We start from the raw sequence: 21,755 nt of genomic DNA, 5'->3' as shown, positions 1-21,755 counted from the left end.
AATGATCTTCTTCCCAACTTTTCCTTTCAATGAAACTGGTATTTTCAAAATCTATGACTGGATTATGTGGAAAACAAAAATAATGAAAGTTTTTTTGAAACACGGTAGTAATTTATAAACATACTAAACGTATAAACATATATTCGTATATGTTCAAATTACCCTCCTTTTTTAATAATAACGATTAATTATTTTTTTTAATACTAGATAATATCTTTCGTCTGTTCGAAATCGAGTAATCGATTAGAATCGATTATTGATATTGTAGAACGAACAACACTAGTCGCTAAATTTGACGGACGAATGATTAATGGCCCGTACCACGAAGTCGAAGCGATGCGCGACAGTATCGCTAGTTCCGATATTCATCGACTCTTTAACACACAACGTCAGATCAAATGCTCAAAGCAAACGCGCAATGTAATGTAAATATAGTTTTGTAACGTTAATCTATAGTTACTTAGGTATATTATTGGAAACACAACTTGGAATACTTAAAAAATTGCTTTAAAATGAATTTACGCATAATATCATTTTAAAATTACTTACCTGTGATAGGAAATATGTCCTTGCCCTTGGGTGCTTGCAATTTTTGGGCTGTTGCAGTTACTTATCCCGCAACGAGGCATTTTTTAATTTTTTACGAACTACCGGCTGCAACAACTGACGCGCGTGGACTGTCAGTAGCGACGGTCAACCTCGACGATTCGTCGGGGTTCGGACACGCGAAGTAGATGCATTTGCGTCATCTAGGTATATTTAAGTCTGTGGTCTCAAGTATACCCGTCAACGGTACCTTTTACTCACCCAGCCATGTTCCTCTAAAGACTGTTAAATATAATTACAAATGCCTTGTAATTTTTTTATATGTCCTCGAATTTTGGTCTTATATTATAGGAATGTACCTAACATTTTTTCTGATATTGTACCTACTTGTATTATTGCCTGTACCTATAAATTTGTATGAATGTATACTTGTTGTGACATATCTTGTAAATATTTATAACCCCATTTCTGACATGTAAATGAAATTTGCTTTTATCAATAAATGTTCTGATTCTGATTCTGATTCTGAATAGGTGCGATTTTCAACAATGTGTTGTTTAGTTAATAATGCTTTTCGATAATGTTACACTTGACAAGGATGATGGAGATTCCCTTTTTTTGATTCTTTAAGTTATTATTGTTGGTTTCAGTACGCTCGCTCGCTCTCTCTGTGGATTTCGAGCCCAATACATTGCGTTTAATCGACATTCTGATGATACAACGCTGTAACGTCACCACGTTGGGACTACATTCTTATTACAGCAACTTTATTCTCCAAGAGTAGGACAGAACCCGACTCGCATGTTGGGAATAGTTTCCGATACACACACATCGCAAGCGAAACACTGTGCCCAACGCCTTCGTTACACTCACCCAATCGTGTGCTCTACATTTAATGCGTTTAACTTGGATCGCATCGGTAAAATTGAAACTGAACTTGTTAATTTCTGATTTATTTTTTTACTAATTAAAAAAAGCAAAAGCTTAACGCAACGTGTCACGTTAAACCAACCAAGTCGCCATCGCAGAGTGGGCCAGGCTCTTGCCTCTTTGACACGGTTAAGTGATAGGAGTCGAGAACACGTCTAAGCCTCTGATAGCAGAGGGTTACCCACAATTACACATTAGCAACGGATCTTTAGACTAACTTTCGTTGTGAGGCGTTTGTCACACTAGACACATCGCAGGGTTGGCCAGAAACTTTGATGTCAGTAGGTGGGGTGGTTTTCCATGCCATCAACCGTTATAGCATGAGAAGAACTGTTGTATATGTACAGTACCTGATTGACAGGATTTAGTCACCGTACACGCTACCGCGTAGTTTGTGTTTGACCCTCACCAGGTTGTTGTGTATATGTACAGTACCTGATTGACAGGATTTAGTCACCGTACACGCTACCGCGTTACCAAGTCGCCATCGCAGAGTGGCCAGCTCTTTGACAGGGTTAAGTGGTAAGAGTAACCACAACTACCGGTTGTGCAGCTATGGATTCTCCGGAAGCTATATCAATGTCAATTGTATTTATGCAAACTTTTATGAAAACTTCATTAGCGCGATGTAGACCCGTTAATGTGATTGGATGATCAATGTCATTTTGATATTTGATATTATTTTATCCAATTTCATCCATACCCAAACCTATTAAAGCTCAAAACTAATATGCATAAGAAAGGTATAATGTCGAAACATACGTATTTATTAAGCGTGGTATAAAACAGACAAATCACCAAGTTAGGATCTAATAAAACTAGTGGCTCTGTGAGCTGTAGACCTCGCGAGCAGAGCTTAAAACTGAATAAATGTATGGCAAAAATATTTATTAAAATATAATACATGTAATATAAACAAAAAATTTAAACTACATAAAGCTACAAACAAAAATTAAACGAATACGCTTAACCCGCGCTTGATAAATAAAAAATACAAAATTTTTCATTTTTTCAAAATAAAAAAATAAAATAAAAAACAACTATACGAAATTTAAGTATAAAAAAATACAAAAAGTTATGTAGAAGTATACAATTACTGGGGATGGAACCAGGGACCTGCCGATGCAAACAAAAAAGCGAACGTTTGCAAAATACTTCATTATAGTTCTTACTAAAGCTGACGAAATTTAGCTACTCATTCTCAGGTTAAAACGAAATATCTAAATACCGCCAAAACCAGCGATACAAATTTTCTGAATTTTTGGCCATTTAATCTATAAACATATCTCAAAAAGAAAAAACTATTATGATACCGATACGACTATTTGTTTAGGCGGGAGCTATCACGACTCCGCCATTTTGAAAAATTTCCAAAAACCGGATCGACAAAAAAAATTTATTTAGTCATAGAATTCGGTCACAAAATTTCACGAATATCGGTTAAGAATTGCGACCTGTAGAGGAGAACATCCGGACATACAAAAGCAAAATGCCCGAGTCAAAACGTAGACCTTCGCTACGCTTCGGTCAATCAGTCTTACTGATTGAAAATAGATATCTTTTTTATTTATAGCTAAAGTTTTATAGGTACATATTAATGCTAAACAGAAGGCGGTACTTAGTTACGTATTAAATAACACTTAGAAATATGTTTCCTGTATGCTTTGTCGTGAAAACGAATAAATACAAATACCTTGGGTCCGTGCTGCACGAATCGGGTGAAATCGATCACGACGTCCAAGCCCGAATTAGCGCTGCATGGGCAAAATGGCGAGAAGTAACCGGTGTCCTCTGCGACCCCAGGATACCGGTGAAGCTAAAGGGCCTTGTGTACAAGAGCATCATCCGACCAGTCCTTCTATATGGTAGCGAGACCTGGCCTGTCCTCGGAAGGCATGTCCAGCAGCTTCACGTCACGGAGATGAAGATGTTGCGATGGATGTGTGGCGTTACGCGACTAGATCGCATACGTAACGAACACATCCGTGGCAGCCTCGGAATCCGTGACGTAGCGGATAAGCTGCAGGAAAGTCGCCTCCGATGGTATGGCCATATACGCCGCAGACCGGTAGACTACGTCGGAAATAGATGCCTGAATCTCACTGTCCAAGGCCCTAGATCACGCGGCCGCGGTAGGCCTAAGAAGCGCTGGCTGGACGTCGTGACAGCGGACATGCAAGAGAACAATCTCACACATGAGGATGCCGAAGACCGGGCAAAGTGGAGAAGACTAAGCAGGAAAGCGGACCCTGGCGCTATGCCGGAAAAACGCTAGGTTGAAGAAGAAGAGTTAATATTAAGCTTTTTTATTGTTATTACGTTTTAACATTGTTTATTTACCTATATTTATTACATTGATATGGATAACAGATATACTATGTCTATCTATAGGTAAACTCGTAAGCATAGTGTAAAACAGACGATTCGTTAAGTAAGGTTAACGCAAAATCAGACTTATTGATTGAAAATAAAGTTAAATTTATTTTACTCCAAAGTCATGTACGTATAAACATAAATCTAACTCAAGCTCTGTCTTTCTCATAGGGACATAACTAAACATGAGAAAGACACATACGACACACAGTTTGTTGTAGTATGTATATCAGATCAAAGAATAAAATGAACAGGGTTGTAACTATTTCTACATATGTGTGACGTCTAGGTTCCCTTGTATTACAAGGTGATAAATAAAACTCAGTTGCTCAGTCATGTGCTTTGCGACCCGTCCGCACGCCATGACAGTTGACAACAGAATGTCGACTTGCAGGTAGTTCGCATTGCACTTTTATTGTGTAAACGTCACATCTCTTCCTTTTTATAATGTTTTATTTATTTTACTTATCTACGTTATTAAGATTCTAATTCAGACATACTACTACAGGTTTGGAAACGGCGTTAACCACAGACCCGAGAAGAACCGGCGAAAGGAACTCGGCGAGGTGTGGATGTATTACATTCATTTTACAACAGTTCAACGATAAACATTTTTCAACAATACCAAACCTTGGAATGTTTACAACTATTTCTAATATCTCTCTCGGTTGCTTAATGGTTAGCTGGAAGAGATCTCTTAAAGGGATAAGTTCACCTTTGTACACATTTATTGTATACTCTTATTGTTAAGTACTTGTTTAGCGCAATAAAGTGTTTTACTACTATTATTATTTTACTTTTACAATATCCTCCTCCTCCTTTTTGCAGTTTTGATAATAACTCGGAGTTTTATCTTACGAGTATTAACCTTAATTGCCACATATTTTCTTTTGAAGCTTACACATTTCTAGGTATTTTCATTAGCATACAAGCTACATACATGTTTCACATAATTAATACCTATTTAGTGAGTTTACAACACAGACAAGACATCCTCTAGACTGAGCATAGTAGCGCTACCCCCTCTGCCACAAATATACGGTAGTTTTACTCCATCTTCGAGTCAAAGTGTCTTTGTGTGACGTCCGTGTCTTTGAACGGACCAATCACGGCACTTCAGTATTTTTGACAGCATCGGTTTCATGAAATAATTGCTCTTAACTCCGTCTAGAGGATTCCCAGTCTATGGTTTACAATAAAATTCTAACCTACAGGTCGCTTGCCAATAACATCTTGAACCTGTACATTATTTATTGGCAACAACTGATTGCCTCAGTTTTACTTGGCTTGTTTGATATTTACAGTATACCTATATGTATAGATAGAATGCAATTTATAATATTCATAAATGGTCCAATGTTAAGTAGGTAGGAATGCCACACTGTTACAGCACATACCACAACAAACTGTTTAGTTTTTACTTGTGTACAGGTATGTTATTTAAGCAACAATGATCTAGTTCTAGGCATATAAATAGATTTATATTACTCATGTATAATGATAATGATGTACCTACATATTATTATAATTGACCGTTATTATTATAAATTGCGTTGGATATATTATTATATCATCGTTCTATAACCTTTCAAGATCTAAATGACTTAAATTGTCCGGAAACCGGTTCCTGCCACTTGAAGAGATAATTATGGTCGCAATACTTGGAATACAATATAGACATCAATTATATTCAAATATCTCGTATCGTATCGTATCTCGACTCTATAATCTAGCAACTTAATGTTACTTATGCAACGAATAATAAAATTTATGCTATGAAGACAACATTAATACCTGCGTACTAATTGTAAGCTGATTTTATCCTTGACTAGTAAACGGTCACATTAATATTATTATTTTTATAGACATTTTGCTTCCATTAGGTTCAATTAAGTACTTACAGATATATTATAGAGCAAATCTAGCACCAGTGTATGTTCATTTTCCTATCTTGATGGTGGCATATATTGTTTAACTCTAATTATGTATATTTTACAAGGAACCAATGGAATTTCATTACCATGAACACGGTTTCACCGAGTCCATTGTTCGAAAAAAATTTTTTATTTTTTTTCCGTTGCTTTAATAAAACCCTAGGCCATTTTGAGTTTTAGTTCATACTTGGTACTTAGTACCTATATGATAATTAAACAACGACTTAAGTAAATAACTCTTTGATAATATATATGTACTCTTGAAAATATAGAGAGACTCGATCTGCAACCTCAATTTACAAGGTTTGTTTGATTTTGTTAGTCTCAACCTCAACTAGGCAAACTGTAATTTGGTGCAATCAAGATCACGTCTGGTCCTTACGTTTTTATACGTACACAGTATAAATTTCCCACTAACGTGCCTTTTTATTACACTTAATTAAAACTCATCTCTATCTGGGTAATTGTCCGATATTGACGCCATCGCTTGGCCGTCCGTTTTACGGACTTGATTACTATGTTCGTATGTGTATGTTTTCACTATTAGGAACAAGTCATATTGATATTGATATTTATTGAAATCAAATCTTACAGCATTACAGCTAACACCAATGCACTGTAAAATTAAGTAGTATAATTAAGTAAGTAATAATAAAGCGACCAATAAGCTACCTATTGCATGTTTGATTCGCAAAACGTAAAAATTCCTTAAAAAGTTTACGACTTTGGTCGGCAATATAAAGTAGCGCAGTGGGAGTGCAAGGTTTCACGCATCGCCACTGATTGGTACTTTGTTTTATTTTTCAGCATTTACTTTAGATACCTACACGGTGTGTGGTATTGTGACAGACCCAGCGTCTACTTATTTACCTTTAATTAACCTTTGATCTTATTGTTAATTTATAGAATTATGTGTTCTTTTGGCACTAAAATTAAGTAGTTGATTGGATTTAGGTAATTTATTAAATTTTTGGACTTTTATTTAGTCGGCCCGTCGACTTTTATCGGTACTCATTTAGTCCTAGTGCCTTTTGCATTTTGAATTGGCCTTTGCAGACACATTTATCACATGCCGTAGTGATGGGTAGGACATCAATTTAAAATGAGTTTGTATGAGTACCTCATTTAATAAAATGAGGTGTTACAATGTCTTACTTCAAATGAGGTGAGGTACTAGCATATTTTCAGCATCGACTATTCCATTAATTCCAACAGCGACAATTTTTTTATGGAAGGTTTATGTATAATTTGTTAACCCGTGCGAAGCCGGGGCGGGTCGCTAGTTATTATATAGAAGTGACTAACTTACCACCTCAGATTAATGTGATGCGCGCGAGTAAATGAGTAAAATGAATAGAGGAGTGAAGTAAGACATTTTTGCGGTACGAAGTACTGCGACAAATTAACAAAATGAGTGGTACAAATGAGGTGCCTCACGAGTGAGCGACTCAACACTAACATGCCGGCACATTTTATCTTTTAGAGGAAAGAAAGGTATGTTATGTTTGCCCAAAAGTCTTTCAGTTGCCTCCTAACATTTTATCAAATTTCTTCCCATAATCACTTGTTTATTGTAACTGAAACCCCTAGATTCAACATTTTCCTTTAGATCCGCGGAGGCTCAATTTTCAACGATTTGGTCAATAAGATCGTTTTCCTTTCCGCATTGAAGTATATTAGAATCATTAGGAATATATTAGATTAGAAATTTTCACAGTCCAGTTCTTGTTGCATTAGTCGAGTCGGGTCTATGAATCGTTCATACCAACTCTGTTCTTGCGAAAAGTATTCGTCTAATTTGTCGACAGCAACTTTAAAAACGTCCATTACGCTAGCTTTTGAACCGTGCGTATTTGGAAGAGTGCTCACAGCTAGCAGGCACACTCCGTACACTCAGGCACATTCTGAAGCGGACAATTAAGACATCATTGTAACAGGTACTATCCGTAAGTAAGCACGAAACATGTGCGTTAGGTAAGTACCTTCTAACTACCGAGTTTCTATACTTAAGAAATTACCGAAGTAACCTAACGTGTAACAAACAGAACAGGTAGACACATATAGGATTGGACCCCAAGACATACATTAAAGTTCAACGAGTCTTTGTGACAATAACCCGAGTTTCACTCCTTAGCGTTAATTATAGTCACATGAGGTCCGTGTGACACGCCCCTAGGTCTAGTTAATGTTTAGTTTTAATTAGTAGTATAGTATAATTTCATTGTAACATATGGAAACTATTTCTGGAAATAAATAATTTCATTTCATAACAATATTTTATGGATTTTTTTTTCCTGAAATATATTTATGTTTAATTTTGAAGAACTTATCATTTGCACTACATGGGCCGATATCTCATGCAGCACTCGCGGAGTTTTCACTCCAATGGTATTTCCTTATTCGGACTTAGGTTCCACTCACAGAGTCTTTACTCCAATTGTATTTATTTATACGGAACTCGTATCTTGCATGACCTCTATACATTAATACGTTCGTCTTTTCAGTCTCTGAAACTCGACTTTGCTAGTTTTCATATTCACAGGCAAGGTTGTGTCAATGTGTAGTTAGTTATTTTAAATACACCATAGTCGGTATCAGCAACCCTGCCCCACCACCATAACCGCGGTACTTGGATTTGAAAACTCGTTTAAATAAAGAATCTTATTTAAGGAGGACAAGGTAAGCATTTCATGAGTTTCCAAATGCAATCGATCACCGCGCAATCATTGCTGGCGCGGCAGAATTATTAAGCCTAACCATACCTTCCCAAGGCCCACGGTCCTATCAGCTGTAGTAGGTACTTTCTAAGTTCGGTGAAAGTTTTTTTTTTTAATAATTATTTTCAACAAAATTTTGTCTACTGCACACATGTAAGTACGACTCTAGACTCTTCAGACTCTTAGACCTTTTAGACTTTAGACTCTTTAGATTATATAGACTCTTTAGACTATTTAAACTCTTACAATCTTTAGTTTAGACTCTAACTTTGACTCTGTAGTCTCCTTAGACTCTTTAGACTATTTAGACCATTTAGACTATTTAGACCATTTGGACCATTTAGCCTGGTAAGACAATTTAGCTTCTTTACTTTTTAGATTGTTTATACTCTTTAGACTCTTTAATCTCTTTAGACTCTTTATACGCTTTAGACTCTGTAGGTTCTTTAGACTAGGCTTATTTTTATTTTTTTCCTTTATGTATTATGTGATGTGGTAAGCAGTATGGGCCACATGGTAGCAAAATTATTTTCACTTTGGGCGTTAACACTTGAATCCCTCACTACGCTCAGTATTCCATTTTAGAATCCCTCGCTTCGTTCAGGATTCAATGTTCGTCATCGCCGTAATCATGACATTTTGCTCCTTAGTGACACAACCTAATGTTTAATTGAAGCAGAGCTGCATCTGTTTTGCTTCGTTCCATTTTAAACAAAACAAAATCAACCCTGAATCCTACATTATAAATTCAGATTTCAATAGCCAAGACTTTTTCCTTGTATGGCTGGGCCCCAGGAGGGTGAGTGCAATATTAACACAACAACATTGACAACTATAAAGGTATTCCCTTTTTGGAGAATACTCGTATTAAGCTTAAGCTTTACGACAAATTTCACCAACAGAATCAGTTTGTTTACTCATTTTTTCATTTTGCATGATAGAAACAAGACCCAGATAATATTATGCTGATTTGGTTAAATAATTTAAATGCATCTCTAAGTAGCACACGTAAGCTAAGTAGCAGATGTTGTATAGCAGCTGATCTGTTGATTTTTATTGAGTCTGACGCTAAATAAAGCGTACACTTATTATTTATTTAGGTAGGTACATAACTTCTGGTTAAAAGTGTTAAACCTATTATGTGAACTATTATTAAGCATTTGTCGTTAATACATTTTGATATAAACTTTGAATAAATGTCATATACTAAGAAAAAGTGACCAAGGCCTCCAGTGCCCCAGGCTGGAATCGAACCAGCGTCCTCTGCTATCGCGGCAGGTGCTGGTTCGATTCCAGCCTGGGGCACTGGAGGCCTTGGTCACTTTTTCTTAGTATATGACATTTATTCAAAGTTTATAATTTATAGTAGTGTGTCTACTTGAAATAAAAACAAATTAAATTATTTTCAGAAAATATTTTAATTTGTTCTAATACATTTTGATATCTTTGTGAGCTAATAATAAACTACGTCGCACCCAGATATTGTTTCAACAAACGTTAACGCAGACGGTACCACGTTGATATACTTACTTAGTTACCTACAGGTAACAAATACATTACCGGTGAACAGACATATACAGCACTACACAGCAATATGCGCGACAGTTTATTTATTATACGTATAGCCTAATTATAGTTTTATACGCTTCCTTAAATTCACAGTCGCTATAAAAGTTTTATTTCTATTTTATATTAACTTATTTTACCGTATTTGGCTTAATTTCGGTTCACCTTTTTAGAAAGGTAAAAGCATTAAATAGTATTTAAACTGAATGAGACGTTGAAATGTGCCCTATAGTAATACTATTAGCGTAAAAATAGTTCTTTTGTCGACCATAATATAGTTTAAATACCATAAGTGTACCTTATAAAGATGTTTATGTGCTCAGAGCTATAAATTAAATCCACCATGGGTCAATCATACCTGTGCTATTTTGGGTAATTCGTCTCCCTCCCTTTGATTGAAAAAAGAAAATTTCAAACTCTTGTCAATTTTGTCAATTTCAATGTCTTTTTGTCAGTTACTTAGCAACTACATCGGTTTTTTTTCTTTTTCTTACGTTCTTTATCCTCGTCGCCATTGTGACGTCTAGGTTCCCTTGTATTACAAGGTGATAAATAAAACTCAGTTGCTCAGTCATGTGCTTTGCGACCCGTCCGCACGCCATGACAGTTGACAACAGAATGTCGACTTGCAGGTAGTTCGCATTGCACTTTTATTGTGTAAACGTCACACTGTTAATATGGCTAGTTCCAGCGTCAAGTCATTGTATTTTTTAAAGATTGCTTCAGTTTGTTCTAATCTGATTATTGCTGATTCTTGATCTAAAGGTCCCTGGTTTCGGCACCATTATGTTGGTGGATGATTAAAAGTCACTTTTAATCAAAGAAAATTATGTATTTTCAATAAAAACTCAAATAAAGAGCGATGTTAACAGTGGGAGTTGTTGAGAAAGAAGGTCGATGAATGGATACAGGTATAAAACCATTCGGTCTTAAATATGGTTGCGTTCAGAAACACTAATTGAGCATATGTAATTTATGGAAATAAACACGAACTTAGAATTTCGTTTTTTCTTTTAAGTAATTAATAACCAAACCCTATTGACTAGTACCTCTAAGTCTAAATAATGTAGTACCTATGTACATTTATTTTTATTTTCTAACTAGTTCCGATGCATATTCATATTATTAGACTTGACTGTACGTTTCAACTACCGATATTCCGTGAAAACAAGTTACAACCTGTAACTTTTAATTGCATAACAAATTAGCGGATCTAGTAGTAACATGATCCTAAGAGCCTTATTTACGCCGCCGCAGTTCATTGCTCAGCATTGCATTGTAGTTTGATGTGCTTGCAAAAAATGAAATTGACGCAAAGCACCAAAGCAGATATAATACCTATACACTTCTGTAAGGGTATAGTTTCATTTATAATAAATCGAGCAAATACATTGTTTTATAGTTGACAACATCGTGGTTTATTTGAGTATATAAACAACCTTTTCATTAATTAGGTAATTCATTTTAAGTACGTATTTGTATACACGATAAGAGTATTACCCTACAGTGAATAACCCCAACAATTCACAGCTTTTCATCTGATATCTGCTGGTAAGTTTTAGTTATTTTTCACAGATTTAAACGTTTAGTATATGGAATATATTTTTGTGAGATATTTTAGTATACAAAGAGCAGATTAAATAATGTTTTCTTTAATTTTGTTACAGTAAAATGGATCACGTAGAAGACACTCCTCTATTTTTGTCCCAGGTGTTTCCTCAGAACCCATTTCCTGATGATGAGGATGATGTCGTCAACAACGACCTAGTAAAGAAGATAATGACACCGAAAACTAAAAAAAAGGCAAACCAAAATGCAAAATAAAGTGCAAAAACGAAGTGTTCCAGGTCAGCTTCCATCATTTGTGGTTAATAAAAAGCCAGGAAAGGGTAACAGGTTAATTAAAATCCAAATAATTAACTTGGTTGACAATGAGTACAAAGAAGTGCCAGAAAGCGAAGATGTGATATTAAGCGCACAATTAGGGTTTGCTCCCGGGAAATACCGGTACCGAAAGTACCGGGAATTCCCGGGATTTAGAGCCAAACAAAGAACCGGGATTTCAAAATTAAAATCCCGGTACTCCCGGGATTTTCGGGACTAAAATTTCCGGTACAATATTTGACTGCTTTCTGTTACTTAGCATGAAATTAACACAACACATTAACTATTAATACTATATTATTACCCTTATTGAAATATTTTACCACATATGTAGTGTGCACAGCTATGCCGCATCCATCCATGTCGCCTTACATTTTAACTCGTGAACATTCATACTAGTTCGTTATCTACGCTGCAACGCATCTGAACAGGACGGTCGAAGTAACTTGTTCTCTAAGCCGCTGGTTAATACTTGTTACAAATGATTTCTACCCACTTTACCATGCATAACAAAAAATATAGTATGTATATAATATTGTTTACATGTAAATTAATTAGTGCACGCTAGCCTAAAAAAAAAAAATTTGTTTTATATAGTGTATCTCATGTAAGTGAATTTTGTAAATTCTTAATGAGATAATAAATGTCTTAAACCATAAATATCGTGTTTTATAAAGAAAATAAATATATTTTATCAATCTAAGGCTGATGGTAATACTTTTACGGCCGATCACTACATTAAAATAAATTAAAAAAAAGTCAATGGGTTTGACAATGCCGACAATATAAAATTGCGTAATTTGATACTTTAAGGGCATAAGTAAATGTTTGTACGATAAATAATTTTATACGAAGAATTAGTTATTTCATATTTGTATACTAACTAGAAGCAAAATAGAGACAATTTTGTAATTAATAAAATACTACTTTTAATTCAAATTCAAACACGGTATAAGAAACTCACATATGATAATGATATTTTAAAGTTTTTAAATGAATTAATAATTCTGGCTGAATAATTTCTTGATTTAACGTATTGATAGTTCTGTTATTATATGTTCGAAGGTCCATAGCCCATTTTGAACGTATGCAAAAATTATCAATTTTTTTATACTCTTTCACAAAACGTCTTACATATTTTAAAAAAATGATGATATTACTGAGCCACAATTCAGTTTTTGCCAATCAACAAAGATAGTAAAAATATAGTTTAGTAAAAAAAATAAAATTATATTAATGATTGTGTGACTTAAAGACACATATTATGGTACAAAAGAAGTGTGTACCTTCACTGTGCTACTTTTTTATTGTTTTAAGAAAGATTCGTGGTCGTTTTACGCTTTTTTTTTACTGAAAATTGATGTGAAAACTGATTTTTGAAGGCAGTCCCGAAAGTACCGAAAATACCGGGAAATCCCGGTTCCATTTTTGCCCGGTACCGAAAATCCCGGTTCTTTTAAACAGTACCGGTTCTGCAATCCCTACGCACAATACATAGCAGACGATGGATTCGATGAAATTATCGACAGTGCAGAGAGTGTAATAAATAAAATTTCGAAAAGACTGTGTGGATATAGTCTTAGTTATTAATTTTCTATTATTTTAAATGTGGACATTTAATAAATTTGATTGAATATTTTATTGTTTCACTCTTTAGTTTACAGACAGTGTCATGCACGACAACGCACCCTCCACACCAAAGTCCATTTCATACTAGCAAATGATTAATATTACTAATAGTTGTATGGAGGGGTGTGCCTTCGTGGATGGTACTGAAACATATTAGAGATATAAAATAAAACAACTGTTTGATTAGTACACATTTTATTCATTTACTTACAAAAAAACATAAATTATAATCTAAATACCATTTCTTAATACATATCACATTTTTTAAAGCACAACATTTTTTTCACCTCAGCAGCTCGAACAAGGGTAGGTACTTTGATTCTTAAAAACAGTGAGCAAAATGCGATTTTGCTCACTGAGTGAGACAAAATGACATTCAAGTGACCTTTATAGTCAAATGTCATTTCAACATGCGGGGTCTAATAAAAGTCCGAAATACTTGGGGTTCTATTATCTCTGTCCCTTTCACACTCTTAGCAAAAAGAAACAGACAAAAAAAAGTTAAAACGACATTCAACAGTATATTCACGGTTTATAATAGACCCCCGAAAAACTTCAGACCGCATCGTTCCAAACCACGTACGAGTATGAATTCTTAATAATTAATAAATAAAAATAAAGTTTACGATTTGATAAAAACTGATAAAATACTATATTTTAGGTATTTTATTGTACAATTAAAATAACGAACTCAAAAAATACACAGATCATCACGCAAAATTAATTATTTTACTTTTAAGAGTTTCTACCATAGTTGACAAATAGTACGTATCCGCAATTCGGACCGTATCTTACAAAGATTTTTTTACAAAATAAAGTTGTCGATTGAAGTGTCAGTTAATGTTTGTTATTTCTATATTATTGAATTTATTATTACGTTTTGTTTTTGTGTTCCATTGCGGTAATTAAACTTAATTGTTTGTATATCTTAAGAAAACATGAGTGCAGGTATTAAGTGATGAAGAAGGATTACATTTTTCAAGTTGTCTAATAGGTATGTTCTCACTGCGCTGAGGTGAAAAATGTTGTGTACTACACGAGATCAAAGTTATTTACATCTCGTGCGCTTTTGAGTCCCTTGCTACGCTCAAGATTCTAAATTAGATTCACTCGCTACGCTCGTGAATCTATTATAGAATCTTTCGCTTGCACGGGACTCAAAATAAGCACTCGAAGAAATATCAAACTTTGATCACTTGTTGTACAAATAACTATTGTGGTGTACACAATTATAGGCTACACTTTTAATACAATATTTTTCATACAAATGTCTAAAACTATATTGTTTTTCATCTAAATCTAAAACAGTACAACCAGGAGACAAATGCTTAACCCATTGAACTTTTTCTGCTCCCTTTACGAAAATCTTTGTCTTTTGAGTAGTTTACAATGATTCTTTTAAATTCACGGTGGTCAATATAACCCTCACGCCACAAAATGCCACAATTCTTTTCTAACCACGTAACTTGCCTTTTTTCGTTTGGAGATAGACTGGAAAACGGGTATGGTGGCTTTACCAAAAAAACTTGTGTATATTAATTTGTGGCGAGCGCAAATTCCTTTATTATGAATTCATTATTACTCCATTTAAAACCCTGAAGATCATCGAATATGTAGTCCTGCATTATGATTATTTATGATATCCTTTTCGTAATACTATTTACTTAAAGGTTTGTATTCTACAATAATATCATTCAAAATCAGGCAATAAGCTGACGTCTGCGAGGGTATAGTTGATTCACACTCGAATTCAACTCGCACATCAACCGAACCGGTTTTTAAGGTTTCGTTTTGACGAGAACAGTCAATAACAAATAAAGGAGCAATCTTTTTAAAATCTCCTGGGGTTAGCAAAAGTGCTTGAGCACGGTTATAATAAGACTGTTGAAATTTTGCATACTTCTCATATAATATAGGAAACTTTTTACTAGAAAAACTGACGTCAAAACTTTCATAAGGAAAGTAGCTTGAGTTTAAAAAAACCTTAACATCTCTCAAGTTACAATGATCAAAGTGTGTCACATCTTTATCAACAACATTTTTTCGTGCTGTTTTCAATCCGATTATAATGTAACGCGGTTTCTCAATTTGAGATGAAGTTTTGATAGCCCAAGAATGTTTGGTCGTTTCAGGCAAGAGAGGATATTCATACAAATCCCAGTTCCTAAATGCTATTTGAATTCCACGATCTCTTTCCAAACATTTGAGTAAGGTCAATCTTTCTCGGTCAGACAACACTATTTTCGAGATAGTTATATTGTCTATATATTCATTCGCATTTAATTTAACGCTATTTAAGTTAGTATTAGATCTTAAAAGAATAAGTTCATGCTTAAAATTAATAACTATTTTGTTGTAGTCCTCAGCAAACCCAAGAATTTTGTTTAAAGGTATAGATACAGAAAATGATCTATGTGAAATTTTTGTACCGTTGATATCCCATCCCCATAACTTGCTCATCAATGCTTCAAGTTCATTCATAGATACAAAAGATTTCATAGTAGTTGTAACCCCTACATTTTTAATTTTATCGATTTCGATTCCATTGAGTTCGTATTCGTATCGAATGTCTTGAAATAGATGGTGTATTGGATTATTCGTAAAAAGAACAGACTTCACCTCTTGTTTCGTTTCTCTATTGAACACCCACTTACACTGAACCACTGTGCTATTCTCAGCATAGTCCACTAATTCCCACGCACTGTTCTCTTCAAAAGAATTTAATTCTTCTCTCATAGCCTCCTTCCAAAATGAAGATTCAGGGCCATTCAGAGCTTCTTGAAGACTAATACCTCCTTCAACTGAGCTTTGACTTGATTCCACACACATATTTGTGAATCCATACCTCTCTGGTTTCCTTCTTATTCTCTTGGTAGGTGTGTCACTGGATGCATCTTGAACTGGTGCTTCTTCAGTCGCTGAAACGCTTACCTCAATGGGGTTAGGCCCATGGTCATCTGGGCCACTTGGAACCTCAAAAAACTCTGCCTCATCAGATTCAACTGAGGAATTCAGTTCTTGTCCGCCATGATCTGAGGTATGGGCATTTTGCTCCATTTCAGCTTGAACCTCTACTTCTGCCGAATCCACCTTCTTTTCAGGACATGAAATATCAATCTGCACGCTGCTCTCTTTCTCGACTCCCTCTTCAATTATAATTACATCTCTACTTGTAATTATATTGTTGCTATTAGGATCATACACTCTATAGCCTTTGACATTATCAGCGTAGCCGACAAGTATACACTGCTTTGCTTTCTTGTCCCACTTCAGACGACGCTCCTTAGGTATATGGACCATAACTTTACTTCCGAAGATACGTAAGTTACTTACATCTGGCTTCTGCCCCGTCCACATCTCATATGGTGTTCTGTTATTCAAACCTGATGCTATAGACCTGTTTTTTAAATACACAGATGTATGAACGGCCTCTGCCCAAAACTTCTTGTCTAGTTCTGCATCAAACACCAAACTTTTAGCCTTCTCTGCGATCGACCGATTCTGCCGTTCAACAAGGCCATTCTGTTCACTCGTATATGGGTTGCTCTTCTGATGTACTATGCCTGAGTCTTGTAGATATTTATCAAAGATTTTATTACAAAATTCTAATCCGTTGTCTGTCCTAATGGACCGAATTTTCGCGCCCCCCCTCACCCCTCACCCCCTCCCCCTTCAAATTTTGCTGTAATCCCTTATTTCATAGTAATTCCATACAAACTTTAACCATGGATATCTCCATAACCATGGGGTTCCGCGCCATGGGGGTTGGACTAGGGGGTAGCCCTCTCCCCCCCCTCCCCCCTCCCCCCCTTCCCACCCCAAAAATCGACGGTCCATAAAGTAAAGATTAACCACCACGATCTCATTAACTCGAGGATTGTTTGACACATTTGTCAACCATTCTTTATTCGGACTCATATTTGAACTCGCTCCCGAATCCACGTAGAAATCAGACGCGCTGAATTGCGCACTCAAAAATACTGCACTAAATGCGTTTGATTGCTTCCGTTTTTCAGTTTTATCGATCATTTTACATTGATTTCTGTAGTGACCCGGCTGGTGACACGAATAACAAACAATATTTTTCTTGTTCGACGACTTGACATTGACGTTTCTCGCCATAGACTCGTTTTTAGTGTTGCCAGGTTTCTGCTTCTGAAAACCTTTTACTGCAAACGCCCCGCTAGACTGCGGTTCACTCGATTCCATATCGAGCAGTTTCGACTTAATTACATCTGCGTCGATAGAAATGCCTGAGTGCTCGATCGCCATTATCATTGGCGAAAACTTGTCCGGCAATCCTGCCAACAGTAACGATCCAATCCATTGTTCGTTTATGTCAAATCCCGTACCTTTCAACCGCTGAGATGTTTCAACAACTTGGGTTACGTATGACGTCATTGAATCACAATTCTCCAGCCTAATTGATATTAAATTACGAAGAAGGGTAATTTTTCTCGAAAAGCCTCGATCATCAAACATTGATTTTAACTTGTCCCATAATTCCTTCGTGGTCTTCGTACTTTTAATATGGACGTATAAGCTCGGGTCTATTGTTAAAACTAGCTTCGCTCTGGCTTTTGCGTCCAACGTTTCGGCTGCCGCAGTCGCTGCCGCCGTAGCCGGTTTACTTTCGTCTTCTTTTTTGCTTAGGATGACATCAGTCATTCCCTCCAAGACGAGCAAATTCTCAGCCGCAAACGCCCACTCATCGTAATTTTCACGGCCCTTCAATTTTGGCACATTCGCGATGAAATTTGTAGCCATATTTTAACAATTTAACACTGCACAACTGAACAATAATTCTGGACTAATCTGATCGCTTTTACTTTACTTTTTGTGAAAAGTTGCAAACAGACTAAATTTATTTTTCAAATATACCGTTATCCAAGATACAAGTTGTTGCTTAGCCATTAACAGATGGCAGCAGTAGTATACAATATATGATGATTTTGTTACAAATTTAACAGTACCTTCTATGTATAAAGTACTTGCTGATGGTAGTACGTAAAGATCTTGCTGATTAATAGGTATGCGTATTTCATCATTGAAGTTAAAACTTGATACGTAGGGCTTATACGAATGATATTCAAAGCTCTCTATTGAGTTGTCTAAGGTGAAAGATTCTGTTTTAATATACTCATTTTATTAGACCTATGCTTTGGAGGAATTGTTTGTTTTGTTTTGTGAGTTGCACTTTAGGTCTTCTTTTCTTGATTGCTTGGTAAGTACTAGCACTGAATTTCGTTGGGAGTGAAGTTTTATTGAAGTCTATAATTTTTTCTAAGGTGTAAATATATCTGAATCTCTTCACCGCGTAAATTAACCAAATTATTGTTAACGTCTAATATTCTTACTGTAATAGAACTTAAACTGTTTTGAGTAACAGGAAAATAAATTAGCGATGGGCGAGTCGAGTTATCTGATTCGAATAATTCGAATCACCCCACAGAAGAGTTGATTCGAATCAAGACTATTGGCAATTCGAATCAACTCGACCTCTCGGACCACCGAATCAAATCGGCAGTAGGTTGGTATCCGATCCGCTAACTCGAACTCTCCGAGCCGAGTCAACGCTATCACACTGCTACTAAGGCCATTCAAAAATTAACCTTAATTCCGTGGCCCGAAGGTTCTTTTTACAACAACTGCCCTTGATTCGTCATCTCAACTCGAGTTCACTGCTAATATGGCCATTCAAAAATAAACCTTAATTCCGTGCCCTGAAGGTTCTTTTTACAACAAGTTAATTCGAATCAACTCGACCTCAATAGCAACGTAGCGATCTCCACGCGCGAATAACGAACCTTTGAAATTTGAATGAACGAACATTTATTATCCGATCCGCTCACTCGGCGATGCCACAGATGCCGAATGGCTCGAACGTACGAAGGCGAGTCGCCAACTAGCGCCACTAGCGGCGGGCTAGCGATTCGGATCGAATCAATTCACAAATCGAAACTTACCTACTTGCATGACCACTATGACCAGTTAAGTGACTTCTCTGATCATATGGATATTATTATGAAACGAGGTGTCAAAGTACACTGGCTGCATGCTCACAGACGAGAGAAGTTTTTTGTGAATTAATAGCGAACTATCTGTCACCGTCGCTCTCGCTCCTACTGATAGGAGTGACAGTGATGGCGATATTGGCGATAGGATAGGTACACGAATTTTGAAAACACTTGACTATAGTCGGAGAGTCCGAGTGATTATTTCATCTCATCCGTTATGCATTATTGCGTTAAGTATATGCGTTATGATGCAAATAAATGATTAAAGCGAAAAAAAAACATGTTGGAAATATCACTGTAAAATGGTTTACATTTGTGAAACGATTTTTTCACTTTCTTTAGGTACACACAAAAAAATATTTTCTAGTAATAAAAAATGTACCTATCAATAACAAGAACCATTTTAAAAACGAAACGAAATACTGCATACGGCCCAATTTTTTTTTGTTTGTATTTTGATTCGTTTCTTATTACGGGGAAAAATAAAGAAAAATTCATCAAAATAAACAAAAAAGACATGTAAACTTTTCTCTATGGATCACCATTGCAGACATATTTCAATTTCATCAATATATGCCCCGACAAGCCCCGAGCAAATTTGCTTTTAAGAGGATGCTGCATAAACATCTGCTAAAACAAGAGTATGAGTAGGTAGTATCCATCGTAATATATTAATATGTATGTGAGAATTATGTAGTAGTATATTCATTGTATATATTTTATTATTTCTATCTGTGTATTGTACATGTAGTTTATTATGTTTTTCAGTTGTTTGCAATAGTTCCTAATTAAATTCTCTTACTTTTCTTCTCGCACCATTTTTATTACATCTCTGTTTAGCCCTATGGTTGACTGGTAGAGAATGCCTTTAGGTATTAAGTCCGCCATTTGTACATTTTATTTGTATTTTGTGCAATAAAGTTTAAATAAATAAATATATTTTTTGAGACACATTTATATATATAAGGATCTCTATCTATATATTAACCACATGTTTTTTTCTCAGTCCACGTATTATCTAACATACTACAGTCTACACATTACGTAGTATTAGGTTGAATCGATTAAGAGGTAAAGATAAGTAAAAATTAGTTATCGTATCTTAGACTATGCAATGTCTGGCGTTGCCCTTGACCTTGAATTAGACGACGAAAAAATATTGTTTATAAACAATCTTGGTGACCGGCGAATGGGGAATGGAATTTCAATCATAGAATCTTTATGTCTATGTATTAATCTATGCCTAATCTTTTGTTTGACACTCGTTGAGTTTCGCGCGCTTTCTCATTGTATTTTCATTGCGCTGTATATCAAGGTCTCATTAATTTAATTTTGAGTTTCCTTTATAATGCCCGGTAACAGAATGCCACCCGGTAACAGAAGAAGTGTAGTGTGGGAGTTTTTTAAAAAAAGTGACGATGGGGCTAAGTGTATTTGTAACTTGTGTTCATCCGAGTACAAAAATGCCGGGAGCAGTACAACTAATTTAATGAACCATCTTAAAAAGAAGCATATAATTCAGTACGCAGAAGTAGCCGGCATAAGTCGCGGTAACGAAATTCAAGCACCAGCACTAACAGCCGCCGCGGGCGTTGCGGCTGTCGCTCCCGCGGGCGTCGCAGATGATGTTAAGAGTTGTCAACGAGCACTTGCCGCAGACACCGCATATCGGAGCCCGGAACGAAAACTTGCCGCATCCACCGCCGGCGAAACGTCCGCGACAAATGCGTTTAACAGCTCCAACAAAAATTAACCAGAAAGCTGGCGATGAAGCCCTTCTAGATCTGATTGTGATAGACATGCAGCCTCTACAAATTGTTGAAAACAAGAGTTTCATCGCATACACAAAAAAATTGAATCCTGACTACATCTTGCCTTCCCGAAAAAAAATAACAAAAATGTTGGAGGATAGGTACGACTTATGCAGTTCGGAGGTTAAGGCGAAGTTGGAAGGAGTAAAAGATATCGCCCTGACAACAGATATTTGGAGTTCGGATGGACAGAATGCTTTCATTAGTACAACTGCGCATTTTGTTAAGGACGCGAGTTTGCACTCGTTAGTCATATCCACAACCGAGTTGTCAGAACAGCACACTGCTATAAATATTGCCAATGCTTTGCGCACCATAATGACCGAATGGCAAATTTACGACAAAGTA

At 35.9% G+C, this 21,755-nt stretch overlaps 1 protein-coding gene across 1 annotated transcript; it reads left to right on the top strand.

Moving 5' to 3' along the window:
- Positions 1–11,718: 11,718 nt before the first annotated feature.
- Positions 11,719–13,540, top strand: LOC134654771 (uncharacterized). Its single transcript, XM_063510242.1, has 2 exons — positions 11,719–12,041; positions 13,415–13,540. Exons 1-2 carry the CDS (start codon positions 11,880–11,882, stop codon positions 13,538–13,540), a joined length of 288 nt encoding a protein of 95 aa, XP_063366312.1. The 5' UTR covers positions 11,719–11,879.
- Positions 13,541–21,755: the final 8,215 nt, after the last annotated feature.

This window comes from Cydia amplana, chromosome 15, assembly GCF_948474715.1.
Source record: "Cydia amplana chromosome 15, ilCydAmpl1.1, whole genome shotgun sequence".
In the NCBI taxonomy this organism is placed as follows: domain Eukaryota; kingdom Metazoa; phylum Arthropoda; class Insecta; order Lepidoptera; family Tortricidae; genus Cydia; species Cydia amplana.
This window is presented reverse-complemented; position numbering and strand designations above follow the sequence as displayed.